The sequence below is a fragment of the Ambystoma mexicanum genome, chromosome 2q (assembly GCF_040938575.1).
Source record: "Ambystoma mexicanum isolate Mex_15411 chromosome 2q, UKY_AmexF1_1, whole genome shotgun sequence".
Classification (NCBI taxonomy): Eukaryota; Metazoa; Chordata; class Amphibia; order Caudata; family Ambystomatidae; genus Ambystoma; species Ambystoma mexicanum.
The window spans coordinates 1,085,942,147-1,085,959,182 of record NC_090924.1 but is presented as its reverse complement, the minus strand read 5'-3'; the positions used below and the strand labels follow the sequence as shown (position 1 = coordinate 1,085,959,182).

General features: G+C 51.1%; 1 protein-coding gene across 1 annotated transcript in view; it reads left to right on the top strand.

Annotated features, from left to right (window-relative positions):
• Positions 1 to 17,036, top strand: part of KRIT1 (KRIT1 ankyrin repeat containing) — a 1,383,280-nt gene that overhangs the window by 1,268,045 nt on the left and 98,199 nt on the right. The window contains exon 16 of the mRNA XM_069648434.1: positions 1,725 to 1,841. Coding sequence (XP_069504535.1) covers positions 1,725 to 1,841 — 117 coding nt within the window. The remainder of the gene's footprint in view (positions 1 to 1,724; positions 1,842 to 17,036) is intronic.

Below are 17,036 nucleotides of genomic sequence, written 5' to 3'. Positions count from 1 at the left end.
GGCAAGGGCGGTTCTTACAATTGCAGTTATGACGGTAATAGCACAACAAAGATGGAAGAGTAAGGAGGTCCCTTTCTTACAGGACCTGTTAGGTAAACTGTGGGAAATCATTGCATTTGAATGGGCAACGTATGCGAAGGACAACAAATTACAGTCCTTCGCTAGAGATTGGGAAGAAACTTTGGCTTTTCTTAAAGACGATTTCCTGATTGGGTGGCGCCCTCAATGCCTGAGATTATTGGACCTGTGTTGAACTCTAGCAATGAATAAGGAAGTTTATGGATCGTGGACAAGGAGCTATTCTGGGGGTGGGTGGGATTGTTGAGGGTAATGTACTGTGGGGTTTGTTGGCACAACCATGGGGAGAACGCTTCAGGAAGCCATGGAGACATGAATGGACTTATGTTGCCTTGGGGGGAAGGGTGGTTTGGGGGGGGGGGTTCTTCTTTTCTTCGTTTTTGTATGCTGAAATTTAATAAAAAGAGGTTTAAAAAAAAAAAAGTGTTGCAGTGGCATGGAGTCACTCTGCCAACAAACATAAGCCAGAGAAACTGAAAACCAAAGGGAGGAAAAAGCAAAAGGATGAAGGGGTCCCTTTTAAAATGGAACTGCAGAACCTTCCAAAATGGAATTCTCCCCTGACATTGCTTTAATTTTTATATTGGTTCTTCATTGCTCATTTGTCAAATCTGAGGAAACGTGAAGCACGTCTATTCTTTTTGGTGCTGCAATATGGGAGACATTTCTGTGGAACCAGTGTGCTGCGTCTGTGATAAGACAAATAGAAAAGCATAGCATCCCAAGGGTGAGGCCTCCTTATTGCTCCATTTCTACCCAGTTCGGTTTGGGCTTTTGTAAATCACATACAGGAATAAATATAGGATAAAAAGCACCATGCCCAAAAATAAATACCTGAAAGAATTCTGTGTGCTCAGACGTCTGAAACCACTTCATTAAGCACCAAGACTGGAGCAGCGGCTGACAAGGTGCAAGAAGCAGGGTAAAGTTCCAGTAAGCCAAGCCTTCCTTTATAATGCTGAATAATCACTTTACAGAAAGTGAGTGCTTTGGAGAACTCCATCAAATATGTAAAGCAAGCAACATTGGAAATAGCATCAGAGATCTATCTGGTGGTGTGAAAACTAAAAACCTACCATATTACCACAATGCTTCATGTCCTAGCTCCCAGCAGAGATACAAGTTCCGCCCACACCTGCAAGCACTTCTTGCTGTAAATCCACCCTTCCCCCAACTTTTGGACTTGGGCTGCAAATGCAGCACTATACCTGTGACATTTAATACAACCCAAACATTTGCTAGCTTGCGCCAATGCCTTAGACCTCTAGGGTGAACACTATGGAGAACATGGGCATCCCTTTTAATCTTACGACAGCCTTGCCTCTGGAGATTACTTTAATATCTGTTGGTCATGCTTACATTTTCACTGGATATAGATATTTGGCGAGTAAACAATATGCAACCAACCTTCCCTCTGTTATGGAAATTGGTATAGCCACAAACGGCTGAATGCTCTTTGGCTCCAATAGCAAGTTGTCCCATAACGGCAGCTAAAAGGAGAGAAACTCTTTTGAAAAGGCCTCATGATTCACCTCCTGATAGCCAAAGGGTATTAAAAGCATGTGATTGTAACTTTATTGCTACAGTTAAGTTAATTTGATTGCATGTATACAAGTAACAGTTTGTTTTTAACGCTTGTTTTACAGGCCTTGCTGATTAGTCTCAAATTTGGCTGTTTTATGTGGCAGCTGGGAGATGCAGACACATGTTTTCAAATCCACAGTCTGGAAAACAAGATGAGTTTTATAGTTCATACCAAACAAGTAAGTACCGTAGTAATGTCATAATTTTGGTCAACTATTGATGCATTACCATTACTGTAGGGAATTATTTAGAGAAACGCCATGACTAGTTTAAAATAGCCTTGTATGTTAGCCCCTTAGTGCTAGGATGCAGAGCTTTGTCTTGGAGGGAGCATGTCCTTCGTGACATAAGGTGACTTTTTCACATGCTTGAGGCACATTCTTTTCGGTTTTCCCCATTCCCCATCCTGCGCTGTCCCTTCAAGGGAACAATGTCTTGCCTTGGCCGAAAACTTAGTGGCCATGCACAACCTCAACAAGAGGGGGGTACGGTCACTTCCCCTTTGCAGGGGGGCTATGCAGCTTTGGTTCTGGGTATTGGGGAACAAGATCTTTGTCTCAGCGGCCCACTTAGCAGGGATGGAAAACGAGCTGACTGATGCCCTGAGCAGGCAGAGTTCAGTCTCCATGAGTGGGAGGTTTACCCGGAGGTCATTGCAGAGATCTTGAACCTTTGGGGAACCCGTCTGGTAGATCTGTTTGCAGTGAGAGCCAGCTTGAAGTGCAGGCTGTTCTGCAAAGGAACTTTCTCCAGATGGGTGCTTGGGGGATGCTTTCAGGGTGGAATGGACCTTCGACCACCACTAAGCATTTCCCTAGTTTTGATAATGTCATTGGTTCTGAGGAGGTTGAGGACATTTTCGGGCTCGCCCAATTCTGATGGCTCCAGATTGGATGAGAAGAACATGGCACTTATAACTTCTGGAGCTAGCCATCTGCCCACCTTGGTGTTTCCTTGGAGGTCAGATCTTTTGTCTCAGTCGAAAGGTTTGGTGCTCCTTAGAATCTGGGGTCTATCAGTCGTCATGCAGAGGGGCGTGGCCTGGAGCTCATGGTGTGAGAAAGTAATTGGGCAGAGCTCCCGTTGAAATCCTCTAATTGATCCTGCCGCTACAGACAAATGAAGGCAAACGTAACGCCAAGTACCTCTGCAGGAAGGTAAAGCGATCCCCCAGACCCACAGCATAAATCCGACGCAAAACTTAGCCGGATTATTGTGTTTCTGAGCCTGGAAGAGGGAGCCCCCCTGGCGACCAAGATGGTGGTTGCTGCAGCAAAGATTTGATCCCCCCAACCCAGAGGGCAGCCACAGCTGCTACAGCGGCGACCAACGGAGCACCAGGGTCTGTGACCAAAGTGTGGAGGTGTTGTGGACTTAGACGGAGGTGCGTCGCGCCATACCCACAGAGACCTGACAGGCACTGTTGCCAACACTCGCCGCTGGTAGAGGTGACAGATACTGTGCGGTGCTGCGGGGCCCCGCGCGACCCTAACAGGCCGATTCATGTAATTCCTCTCAAAAGTGTCGCACGCGGCTGGCGCACAGCGTGCCTGTGCGAATGTCTGCGCCAGCCGCGTTCGATAAAATCAATTTCCGCGCACAGCGTATTCATGGATTCCCACCTCCAAAAGCAGACGTGGCGCAGAGTGGCGCAGCGACCCTGCAGCAGCGCCAGTTACGCCCCCAAGAATGCCCTCGCGCAAGGAAAAGCCATCAAGATCGCAAAACTATTGCAAAGGGCTGCGCCAACCCTGTACCAGTTTACCGGACTGGCAAACAGCAAACGCAAAGCGGGGAACGCGTATTACGGGTGTCGGGAACACGCGTGCGTGAGAAGTTTCACACGCGATCGGGCCTGGGGGAGCGTGTGCGTGTATTTCAGGGGTGCGCGAGAAGTTCCACACGCGATTGGCCTGGGCGCGTGTATTTCAGGGGCTCGCGGGTGGTTTCACACGCGATCGGGCCTGGGGGAGCGTGTGCGTGTATTCCAGGGGTGCGCGAGAAGTTCCACACGCGATTGGCCTGGGCGCGTGTATTTCAGGGGCTCGCGGGTGGTTTCACATGCGATCGGGCCTGGGGGAGCGTGTGCGTGTATTTCAGGGGTGCGTGAGAAGTTCCACACGCGATTGGCCTGGGCGCGTGTATTTCAGGGGCTCGCGGGTGGTTTCACACGCGATTGCCCTGGGCGCGTGTATTACAGGGGTGCGCGGGAAGTTTCACACGCAATTTCATCAGGGTACGTGTATTACAGGGGTGCACGGGGAGCAACACACGTGAATTGCACGTGTGGGTCCTCCCAGGTGTTCCCTCTACACCCTCCACGGCCCCTGCAGGTGGCTCACACCACAGGGGCCTACCCTGCACATGTCCTGCAGGCACCCCATCCACCATGGCCATGCCCCCCAGCCAACCCACATGTCAACTTGCACTACTGCCCACCAACGCATGTCCCTCTGCACCCCCAGCCACCAGGGGCACCCTCCACCAGGCCCCCACCCTCCCCACCCCCCAGCACTGTGGGGCACCTGCCAGCAGGCCCCCAGCCATGTCCAACTCATGTACCCCACCACCCCCACCCCTCAGCACTGTGGGGCACCTGCCAGCAGGCCCCCACCCATGTCTCCCACCCCCCCACACCCCAGCACTGTGGGGCACCTGCCAGCAGGCCCCCACCCATGTCCAACTCATGTTCCCCACCACCCCCACCCCCCAGCACTGTGGGGCACCTGCCAGCAGGCCCCCACCCATGTCTCCCACCCCCCCCCCCCCACCACCAGCACTGTGTCCAGGAACAGATACTGTCATGCTCTGATGTGTGCAATCTGCATAGGGCTCCCCATGTCGCATTTAAACACATGCAACAACCGTGCGGTTCACAAATTACTGGTCGCGCATGCATTACCATGATGTCCCTGCACACATACATGCGTACATGGCCTATGTCACACATACAGGCAAGTATCAGACAACCAGTACACTGCAACATGCCCTGTCTCACACAGCAATGCTTGGCCACTTACTGCTCAACTCAGACGGGTCTCCCTCTCAAGGACCTGGGCGTGGTGCGCTGGGTGTGCGCGTTCTAGGACCCTCATCTGGATGGAGCTCATGCGGCCCCGGCCTCCCTCCACGAGGCGCCGGGCCTTTATGAGGGTCCTGGACCTCAAGTCCTCCCAGCGCTTCTTGACCTTCTGGATGGTGCGGGTTGCCACCCCCTCCGCGTTGATGGCAACCACATAGTCGGCCCAGATCCTCTCCCGTCCTTCCTTGTTGGCGCGGGACGATCCGAAGAGGGCATCATACTGCCCCAGGACTTGCTCCACCAGGACACCAACTTCGGTGGCAGTGAAGCTGGTGCCCCTCTGCCCCTCTTGCCGGGGGTTGCCACTGGTGCCAGATGTTGATGTGCCCGATTTGGCAACCCCAGGGGCAGGAGTGGGTGGGTGGGCAACTGGCTACTGGGGCTGGGCTGTGGAGCGATGTTATCCGAGTCGGGAGTCTTCTGTTCCAGCAGGGGTGGACACAGCAACTGGACCCCTGCAGATGGCTGATGTGCAGGCACCAAATGGCAGGGCACGGTGGCAGCAGGCAGGCAGGCAGGCAGGCAGGCAGCAGCAGATGGCACGTGGGAGGCTGCTCGGGGCACTGGTGGGCAGTAATTCGGCCTTCTGGGCAGGAGCGTGGTCTTCCATGTGTTTTCGCGTGGCCAGCTTGATACAGAGTGATTTGGCTCGTGAAAATCCTGAACGTCAGCGTGAAATTCGAGGAAAGGGCCGTACCGCGTAAGCGCGTCAGCACGCGTACGCGATTTCATTGGACCAAAGGCCCTTACAGCGTAAGCGCGTCTGTGGCGTTTCGCGCACGGGCGTTGCCCTGGCAGTGCTTGGAGATCCCGCATGCCTTTACACTGCTCTGTATGTGCTTTTCGTGCGGTGTGTGTGTTTTCCATCCGTTGGGGTTCACACGCTATTACTTCACTGCGGGTGTTGGCTACGCGTTCTTCTACACGCAAGGCAGACGGTGAGTGGTACCCCGCACCCCCCCCCAGTTTTTCACGCGAACCCCTGGAATACACGTGGTACGCTCCCCCAGGCCCGATCGCGTGTGAAAACACCCACGAGCCCCTGAAATACACGCACACGCTCCCCCAGGCCCGATCGCGTGTGTAAACACCCGCGAGCCCCTGGAATACACGTACCCCGCTCCCCCAGGCCCGATCGCGTGTGAAAACACCCGCGAGCCCCTGAAATACACGCACACGCTCCCCCAGGCCCGATCGCGTGTAAAAACACTCGCGAGCCCCTGAAATACACGCGCCCAGGCCAATCACGTGTGAGAAGCTTCTCGCGCACCCCTGAAATACATGCGCCCAGGCCAATCGCGTGTGGAACTTCACGCGCACCCCTGAAATACACGCACACGCTCCCCCAGGCCCGATCGCGTGTGGGCCTTCTCGCGCGTGTAGGACTTTGGCGCACATTTTTTTCCTGCGCAGGGACGCTACCGCCTGCTTTCGTGTGGCGGACATGTATGGGCCTGTGCGGGTCTTTGGTCGTGCGCTGTTTTTCCCTATTCGTTTCCATGAATACTTGTTGTAGGCGAGCGTGTGGGCGTTCTGCGCACTTGCCTCCTGTACTTCCCCCATGACGCCCACATTTTCACGAGTTGTTCCCCATTCTGCGTGTGACGCCCCGTGTTACGCCTACTTTTGTTATGTGCGCCGCGCTATGTGCGAATTCGCTGTGGCCTTATCGCACGGCGTTCGATGACCTGTGCGCCAGCGTGCGCCACGCACTTTCTCAGCGCACATCCCATATTTTGCGCATGCACGAACTTCCATGAATTGATGTGTGATGTTTTCGGTGCGATAATCGCACTTGCACTGCGATTTTCGCTGTTTCTCTGCGAATCGCACGTTTTCGCACGCGTGCGCCGTTTTTTCAGCGCACGTTGATTCCATGAATCGGCCTGTAAGCCTGTGAGAGCACCGGCAGTTGGAACATAAAATGCTGGTCACCCCAGACATGAAGTCCGTCCCATGGGAGGGAGAAAGACAGCGGAACAGACCGTGGATGCGGTCCCGCCGACTTGTACATTGGGAGCGAACGGATGCCAGAACGGGCTTTGATTGCTCCAGCAGTGCAACGCCTTAAGAAGTGAAGCAGTGATCGCTGGGAAGGGCGACCCACAGCCTCCTTGGAAGGTGCAGGTAGGCCACGCAGCGGAGCAGCACTGCGAGCCTGCAGCGGCTTGCTGCCGACCCCAATAACCAGGGACTAGCTGCTGCACGCGTATTGCTAGCGGGTCTCCCCCCTTAGGCCAATAAAGAAGTCATAATGTCGCCAACCAGATGAACCGGGGCTGGGGGACTCCCCGAGCAGAGCCAACACTGATGACGTTGCACAGCACAGTGGGCAACGTCAGGAAGCAGACGCGTGTCACACGCAAAGTGCCTATTTGACCCAAAACATATTCGCCATCACAGAACTTAGCGCTATGTGAATGAGACTGCCTGAGAACTGATAAGCGCTTATTCTACCTGTACTGGGGCATATAAAACTGCTGCTGGGCCACACCAACTCGATAACAATAATACAGCCATTGCGTTGCTCCTCCTCTCGTATGCTGGGTCCCCTGGGGCCGACAAGTGCCTATGTGAATGCCACAGCGGACACCCACATTCAAGCACGACTCTGCAAGCAGCCTAGTAATTTGGCCCCTGGGGCGACCCACCCTCTGAGCGGGAAAAACTGGGAAGCAGAGGAACACCATCAGGCGCTGCACCGACAATTCACAAGGCAACGGGGGGCTTGGAGTGCACAGCGACCCGGCTACTCATACTGTAGCGCCCTAATAAGGCTTGAGTAACGCGCTTAGTGGAACACTGGAAATACAGAGAGCTGCAGGCAATTGACACCTCCCACGGCTATTGACAGGCTGCTGCGGTGGAGCGGTGCAAGTTTGCTGGAGTAGTTACCCTGGGCCCTATAGTGAACAAAAGGAGGGTCTGGACAGAGCAGTGCAGTAAGCCTGGGCTAAGGAGTGCTGGAACCATCTCAGCACATTCTGGATGAAAGGCCCACCAGTCTCCCTCCAGACACTGTTAGGCAGAATTATATGCAGTACCCTTTGGGAACACCACACACAATTAGGACTACAAGTGACAGTAAAATTTCACCTTTGGTGCAATCGTGTACTACACAGTTAAAGTGGTAGCAGTAGCAGAGCAGCCAGACTTATCTCAAGAGTAAGTGAGCAGTATCAAATAGTTACACAAAGGACATCAATTACTATGATTCAGGCAAACACTGACTCAACGTTTTCAAGTAAAAGAATATACATGTATTTTTCTTCAGTTGTATAACATTACACTATTATAAGCAATCTAAAAATCACACTCTTAATACACCACACCACTTCCCTTAAATTCCAGATGAGTTAAGCTCACAAAATGAAGTGGGAGCTAAATGGCACTCCAGCAATTTAAAAGGGAGGGAAAGACAAAAATTAACCGAAATGAATCCACACTAACAGGTAAGTACTCAGAGCAAGCGAACAAGAGAGACTACAATGATAAAATCAGGTAGAAAAGGTTTAGGGCCAAAGGCAATGGTTCAAAAGTCTTTTGCTCAAGATAATATAGTTCAGGGTAGTTCGCAGTAACATTCGTGGCACGGTTTCCGGAAAAGGTTGGTTGGTAGAAAAGTTAGTTCAAAGAGAAGAGAAGGACAAGCCCTCAGATTGGAGAAAGATTTCAAACACTTTCACCGCGGCTGAATGAAACGCACAACCGGATTTGCACAGTACCTTAAAATGGAGAGGGGGCTGTAGCTGAGGCAGACGTTCCTGGTAGTTCCTGCAGGCTCACGGTTCCTGACGCGTCTGTCAGACTGTTCAGAAGTAGGAAGACTGGAGGGTCCTGCACTACCCAGGGAAGAAACCAGCAGCAGCGCCAAACAACAAATAAAAGGTGCGCTCCTTAAAACCCAAGCAGGGTCCGACCTTCCTGGCTGTCCGGCCCACTGTAGCTCTGTACAGCGAATTCGACCAGAGGAGGGGTCCTGGCTTGCAGTTTGGGTGAACTGGTTGGTCCCACCAGCTCAAGGGAAGAAGTTTCCTGGAGGATCTTCTCTGTAGTCAGATTCTGGAGATTCGGTCCTGCAGCAGGGCTTCAACCGGGCGGGTGTTGTAGGGTTCTTCTTCTTCCAGTGCCTCGTTGGTTCTTTCATTCCAGTGGCGACTCTGCTCTTCCAGTCCCAGAGACCTGCTTTTTATGCAGTTTTCCCCCTTTCATACAGCCTGGCTGTCAATCACACAGCAGGGTGGCTGGCCTGGCAAGACCAGTCCCCTTAGCCAATCAGATAGGAGTGCGTCTTGGGTTACCAAGGGAACCCATGGCAGGGGTCCTAAAACCCCTCCCTCACATCCTGCCTACCCAGACTCTCAGGCGCCTAAAGGAGGGCTTCTGTGTGGAAGCCCGTGAAAAAGCGATGAACAAAGGGACCAAACCTGGTTTGGCGCGCAGAGTAAAACACGAGAAAGGCTTTAACAAAAAGAAATGGCGAATAAACCTGGCCGGAGCCAAAATAAAATGTATTTGGTCAAACAGGTTTAGTTTGAGGCTAATATAATACCCTAAAACATGACCACGTTTATATAAGATAATCGCGGTAGAAAAGTTAGGGTAGATACCACTGCCACCAGCCAAGTCTTAGTGTAAAGGGAGCGAAACAATGCCCCAAGAGGCACCGACAAAAAGGGATAAGAATGAACCCTTTCCAATACTACATGGAAGATGGGGTGTACTGGGTCTGTGGTTTAAAGTGACTAAGGTAAAGTTAGTGGCAACTTTACTCTTTTCTAGGGGACAGTCATCAGCCCCAGAGAATTGAGTCGGTGGGAAGTCTAAAAGACAGCTCTGTGTCACTGCACTGAAGGTGCTGTGTAACACACATGAAAAATATGGTGCTCTGGAGTAGGTGAGGCTCCAGTGCCAAAGATCACACAAAAAGTAGAAACACACATAGCAAAACACATGTAAGAGTCGGAAAAAAGGTTCACTTTCTTACCAGGTGAAAAAAATCATCCTAGAAATCCAGCAAAGCTGCTGAAGGACTCGGTAGGTAAGGGAAATCAACAATTTTTGAGAATTCTCCCTAACAGACTTGTACCAAGCACTGAGCGTAAACAGGAGCGCTCCTTGATTGAGGAATAAACGGTAAACCACCCTGACATCGGGGGCCTCTGAGTCGCCACCAAGGCTAATTCAGCTGATGCTGAGGTTTTCAAATAAGCCCGGGAACTGCACCCCACTTGCTAAGATGTGGCTATGTGTGCACACAGCACCCTAACCACCACACTCAGCTCAGACGCCTTTGACAGTGCTGCTCACACCTGCCATTACCTCCTATATAGTGGAGAACAGCACTGGGTGAGGCAGGATAGTCATGCCCTCCACTAAAGGGAAGAGAAAAACGACAATCATGGACTCCTTTGATGCAATCAAGCCACAGGAACCAGCGCAGGCCACCACAGATCCCTGCAGCAAGCAAAAGGCCCTGGAGATAGACAACTGTCGCGACCCTCGCCCAAAACCCCCTCTGGCAAACCCATTGGCCAGGTGGAGTCAGGACTCGGGCCTCTAGAGCCTGGCATCCTCTTAAAAAGCCCTCATGGGGCCAGTCCTGGCGCCTATGGCGCCAGGCTCATACACCATGAAAAACAATGTGCTTGGGAACTACTTTATTGTATTGTCAGCCAACATGGAGGCATCCACATAGCTTGGTACCTAAGATCCAAGCTATGCGGTCTGGTGTTTTGGATGTGGTAGCCTGGGACTACTTTACCTGGACTATTTTGTTGGGGCTATTTAAACCACACCCGAGCAAGACAACACGATTCGCGTTACTTTGCAGCTTGCAGCTCACCATGTCCAGCTATTCCCTCGAACCTCGGAGAAGCAAAACCTGCAAGGAGACAAAAGGAACATCATTAGCAGCAGCATCTTACCTGCAGTCTTCATCTTTAAACACTTGCAGCTACTGAGAACAGCTTCCTCGAATCTGCACGCCTCCCGGACAGAACGACCTGAAAGAGGAAGATGGAGGCAACATTAAAGAAAGCAGTAGAGACATTTACAAATTTCGAACTGTTCAAAAGGCTTACCTGGTTGGGCGCCTCTCGGCTGGCACCACTCCGGACATTCCACTCGCGCTGAAGAACACCGCGACCTACAAGGAAGGAAAACACAGGTTAGCAAAGGCAAGACTTCGCACCGCTGCGCATAGCGCTTACTTACTGCATCATAGCGCTCTTAATGCACCATCATTTACCAGCGGGGCTCAACCGAGCCAGTTCGCCGCGCTGAAGCTCTGCATACCTAAGGGATAAAAAAAGAGACTTTTTAAACAAAGCAAGGCATGCAGGATAGCAACAAAACTAAAGAACAGCAATAAGACCTAGCTGAACAATATCAAACGGGCCGACATCAGTGAAGTAACTGGACCGCACTCGCCCATGAAAGACAGCGCGCCTCTGCAAAGAAGGCAGGACGGAGAGCACGCCTAATTCTACCACAAGGTCAGGAGAGTGCGCATAAGGGCTGAAATCATACAGGGGTGGAGGGAGGATACTTACCCCAGTCGGTCAGTCTTGAACACAGTCCTCCTGTATTTTCAGGCAGAACTGTCCCCGCAGACCACATCAGGGCAAAGCTGAGAAGCATACCAGCGAGTAACCCGGCTGGGTGGCGTCCCTGTGGATACCAGGTGAGCGTAACACAACAGGGATGGACAAGTACTGGAGGCCATCGCAGCACTGCAGTCATTTATAGACACCAAAATCAAAGAGGTCAAATCTGACATGCAATTGATGCGACAAGATGCACACAACCTGGCAGAAAGGGTGACTAATGCGGAGGCTGGGCTCCAGGAAACAACGGAGACCACGGAAGACTTAAACTAGAGTAAACAACGCTTGAGGCCAGACCCAAAGATGCAGAAGTGGGGGGCCCGACACAGCAATATTTGCTTGTTGGGAATCCCTGAGGGATCAGAAGGGTTGAACCCAGCTGAATTTGTGGAAACGCTGCTGCAACAGGAGGTAGGTGCTGGCCGACTATCACAGGGCTCTGCGGCGGAAAGAGCCCATAGATCCTTATAGAAAAGGCCACCACCGGGGTCGTGTCCCTGCCCAATGATCGCTAAGTTCCTGAATCTTCGAGACAGAGAGATCATACTCAAATACTCAAGGGAAGGAGGGGAGATAAAGAGAGACCCCTCCAAAAGAGCCATATACCCGGATTACATGCCTGCAGTGCAGCGTGCAAGAAATTCCTTTGTCCTGATCAATGCCAGACTTCGTCAATTGAATCTAAAATATATGCTAAAGTGCCCATCCAGGCTAAAGATTATCTATAAAGGGCGAGCCGTCTTCCTGGAAACTCCGGCAGCAGCCAATATGTGGATGTAGCACAACAACCTAGCAGGAGACGAAGAGGGAGTTGCATGTACAAACCTGGGTTGGGGGCAGGGGCTGGGATTGGGGAACGAGATTGCTCCCTGCAGCTGTGGTAAATCAATCTGATACTGCCTTATGCCCATAGCAGCACTGTCCTACTGCTACCACTCAACGGGAGGCCTGTTTAGCCATTTGTCCAGGGCTCATTGGTCTAACCCACGGAACGATTAGTGCTGGCGCATTGCTAGCACCACAATACCTGCACACAATGTCCCGGATGGGCCACAGAGGTGCGGGGGCACCTGAGCGCCACTGGAATGGGGCAGCAGCTGGGTGCAGTTGTTTGGTTTTGTTTACTGTTTGGTTTGTTACTAAGTCTTCATACAAAGCAATGGCTGGGGGGAAGTGGTTGTATGCAGTGATGGGATGCGAGGGGGGAGGCTGGGACACCGGGACAATGTATATACTGGGTGGCAACAACGCATTGGGTGCAACGAGTGGAAGGGAAGAGCCCGTGCAGAGCGAGACCATGGTGGCTAACGTCACGGTACTGACGTGGAAGGGGTATGGGCACCTATTTACGTAGGAACTGAGTCAAAACCTTCTTGAACAGGAAAAAGGTGTCCATAGCGCTGCTACAGGAAACCCATCTCACAGATGACACTATGTCCAAGGTGAAAGAATACTGGGTAGGGCAAGGTTATGGGGCGACATTCTCTAAGTATGCAAGTGCTTTATTCACGTGGCTAGACCCCAAGGTACCTTTCCGGCTGTCGGGGATGGAGGTGGACAAGGGCCATAGATACCCGATACTGTGGGGTAGCATTGAACAAACGGAAATATGCATCGTTAATTCCTACTTCCCCAACCAAGGCATTCCTGTGCACTTAGATGCTCTATGCGCCAGAATAATCCAACACCGGTGGGGTGCTTCATCTGGGGGCGGGCGATTTTAACTGTACAAGGGACCTAGTCCTAGATAGATCCGAACCCCCCATGCACCGGGCGACATCAGCCCCAATGGCACTAAACGCAACTATTGACCATCTGGATTTAGTTGATGTATGGAGGGGGCTTCACCCCACACAGAGGTTACTCCTATTTCTCCCCACCACATGGTTTGTACACCAGAATCGACTACATGCTCATTGACAAAATCCACCTGCCACAGGTAGAGTCAGCGCAATGCCTGGGCAGATCAATCTCAGACCACTCGGTGCTGCTAATGAAATGGTCAATGCGGGGCCCAAAGCCACCCATACCACTATGGTGCATGCCAGCAGAAGCCCTGACAGACCAGGCCTTTATAGAGGACCTCCAGAATAAACTAAAACACTATATGGGAAACAATGTGGATAGCGTGGAACACTGGAGTACGGTATGGGAAGCACTGAAGGTAGTGGCGCGAAGGAAGGTTATTGCAAGTGCTGAGGGCATCAAGAGAACACTGAGGGCAGAGCTGGAGAAATGGGAGGGGGAAATAGAGCAGATAATCAGGGAACCAGGGAGGAAGAAGTCAAACTGGGCGAAGCTAGACGCAACTGTCAAGATGCCTGGGGGAGGCTATCCAAGTTCGATTACATAACAAGAACCACTAAGGCACACGAGCAAGGGGACACACCCTTGTCATGGTTGTGTAAAAGGGAACATCCGAGACACTGAACACCAGCACTTAAAGATGACATGGGCACTACCCAAAGAACACAATCAATTAATGATACCTTTGCCGCATTTTACTCTCATTTGTATGCCCACGACATACTGGTGCCCCAGGAAGACATGCAGGACACCCTTGAAGAGATAGGGCTGCCCAAACTGGGCAGAACGCAGTGCGAGGCACTGGACAGAGACATATCCGCTGAAGACGTGAGTGAGGCTATAAAATCCCTAACCACTAGCAAAACCCCTGGGAGCGATTGGCTCCCCCCAGAATTCTACAAGGCGTACGAGTCGACCCTGACGCCGGTACTCCACGAGGTGTTCAGGGAAAGGTACGAGGTAGGGGTACTGCCAAAAATCACAAGGGATACTTTGGTAGTCCCAGTACCCAAGCCAGGGAAACCCACGGATGAATGCGATTCATATCGCCCGCTGGCAATGCTGAACTATGATGTCAAAATATTGACTACCATATTGGCCACTTGATTAACCAGGGTGATGGGAGAGTTAGTGAACAATGACCAGAATGGCTTCATACCTGAACGCAACACAGCTGCAAACCTGCATAGGCTACAACATGTAATGGCGTAAACAGCATACGCACGAGCACAATACGCGATAATATCTGTAAACGCCATTAAAGCGTTTGACTCTATATACTGGGAGTGGTTACTGGCAGTGCTTAAAGAATTTGGGTTTGGTGAAAAATGTATTAGATGGATTAAGTTACTGTACACTACACCGGTGGCGAGGGTGTAATCTGGGAGGATGGTGTCATCGGCCTGGGATATCCAAAGGGGCATCAGACAAGGATGTCCATTGTCACCCATGCTATATATATTGGGGCTCAAACCGATTGCAATCTACTTTAGGAAACAGTTCTTTGATGCTAGCATCCGTGTGGGTGGTCTTGACCACATAATATCACTATATGCAGACGACGTTCTGCTGTACTTGAGGCACCCACACCTTAACGCGCCAGTGATGCTAGATGTACTTGAAAATTACGCAAGAGTGTCCGGGATATGCTTCAGCAGACGAAAGTCTTGCATATTCCCTCTTGCGGGTCTGAGGCGAAAAAGCATTGAGGACCTACCAAATGTGGGTTTCCAATGGCAGTTATAATCGTTTTAAGTATCTGGGAGCGAACATACCACACACACAGGAACTAATGCTCGAAGGCAACACTGCTGCAGTGGTGAAGGGCCTACGGTCATCCATGAAGTTCTGGTCTAACTTACCTTTATCGATGATGGGCAGAGCGGCAATCACTAAAATGATCGTCCTGCCCAGATTTGTATACTACTTCCACAACATACATCACTATGTTTCCTTCTTCTGCCTACTAGAAGTCCTGCTGAGGGAATTCCTATGTGGCTCCTCCCGACGCAAATGGTCTTTAGCCACACTGAATCTGCCTTACAGGTAGGGAGGCATTCAACTCCCAGACCTTGAAAAATACCACTTAGCAGCACAACTCAGCTTTGTTGCTAAATGGCTCTCAGATGAGCCCACGTCTGAAACCAAGCTACTACAACAACTAGTGGCCCCGGCTAGATTAAAAAAATAAATTTTGTGGGTCCCTTTGAGCTGCTTGGGGAGCACTTCCATGATTGTAATATGGGTAGAGAGGTGTGGAGCAGGGCAAAGGCTCGGCTCCACCTCAAACACCCTTACTCACCTAAGACCCTGATAGCTGCTGATGTATGCAAAGTGGCAACCGACCTAACAATGGTAAGACACTCGGAAAGATGGGGCATGTACACGTGGGTGGATGTGCGTGAGGAGGGAGTCTTCAAGGAATTTGACTCGTTGCAGGAAAAGGAGAAGCTCCCCAGATGACAGTTCTTATGTTGTCAGGGGACCAGACATGTGGCCACGGGGATATGGAAGAAATGGGCAGACGAGCCGATAGTGAACCCCCTGTTGACGCTAATGCATAGCCTGAGCGACGGCTGGAAGCCAGTGTCTAGACTGTATAGCCAGCTGGCAGAAAAACCTAACCCCAGGAGCGCAACTTTGAAAGCGAGATGGGATGCGGATCTGGGAGTAGAGATATCTTAAAAAGAGTGGGAGACTGTATTAGCGTACCCCCGTGAAGTCTCCAGGAACGCTAGATTCTGACTGATAGTTAAATGTCCTGTTCCGCACCTACATGACCCCGCACAGGGTGGCGGGATTCAACACAGGCCAGATCAACATGTCCTTGGTGTGACGTGGAGGAGGCGGGACTGATGCACAAGTTCTGGGGGTGTGTGCGGGTACAGCGGTTCTGGGCCCGGATAGAGCAGGCTTGCAGGAAAGCTGGGATAGTGCGGTATGCTTGGTCCCAAAAAGAATGTCTGCTGGGTTTGTATCCCCGAATAAGTAAATCTAAGCATGTGGTTAAGTTCATGGACATGGTATGTATTCTAGCTAAAAGAACAATTGCAATGGCATGGAAATCAGCTGGGGGCCCGCAATACACAATGGGGCGCAGGGAACTAGAGCGCTGGGCGGAGGTAGAGACCAGGTTATGGGGTGCAGGTGTGTCCAGGTCAGCAGATAATGTGAGTATACTGTATGAAGCCTGGAAAACACTGGTTTGGAACATGTTCTATCCTTCGGATGATAAACCTCCTTGAACATACAGGACCTACCTCACAATACTATGACACCGTAGTGGAATAGAAAAGGAAGAGGTGTCCCCCTACTAAGCATCCTACTACTGGGAGCGCTGCTTCCTACGAACCATAACCCCACACCAGCGCGATTACCTGTGACAATGGGAATAGTCCCCTGTTCTAACTAGGAAGACAGTTACGTTGTTTATTGTTGTGTTTTGTTGCCCAACACTAATTTTGAGATAAGTGTGCTAAGAGTGGCAAAAAGCTAATTATTGTATAATTGTGAACTTGCAAATGCCAATAAAAATATTTCAAAATAATTCAGTCATCATGCGTTGTTGTTGAGAGGCTAAGTTATGATGGCTGGAATCTGACAGTAGATGTTTTTGAAGTGTTGCTAGCTGTGCAGAGGCCCACTACGAGCTCCATCAAAGCATGCAGATTGAGGAAGTTTGAGGTATGCTGTAGAGAGAGGCGCAGATTTGGTGTTGTGCCCTACTTCTGTGATCTTGGAGGTTTTGCTGTTGCTGGCCAACCACGGTTAGCAGGTTGGCGCAATGAAAGTATATCTGGACTTTCTTTGTGAAAGGGGTCCCCAGAAGAAGGCTTGTTCCTTTGGTTGCTCCATTTATTTTTGATGATTAAAATCTT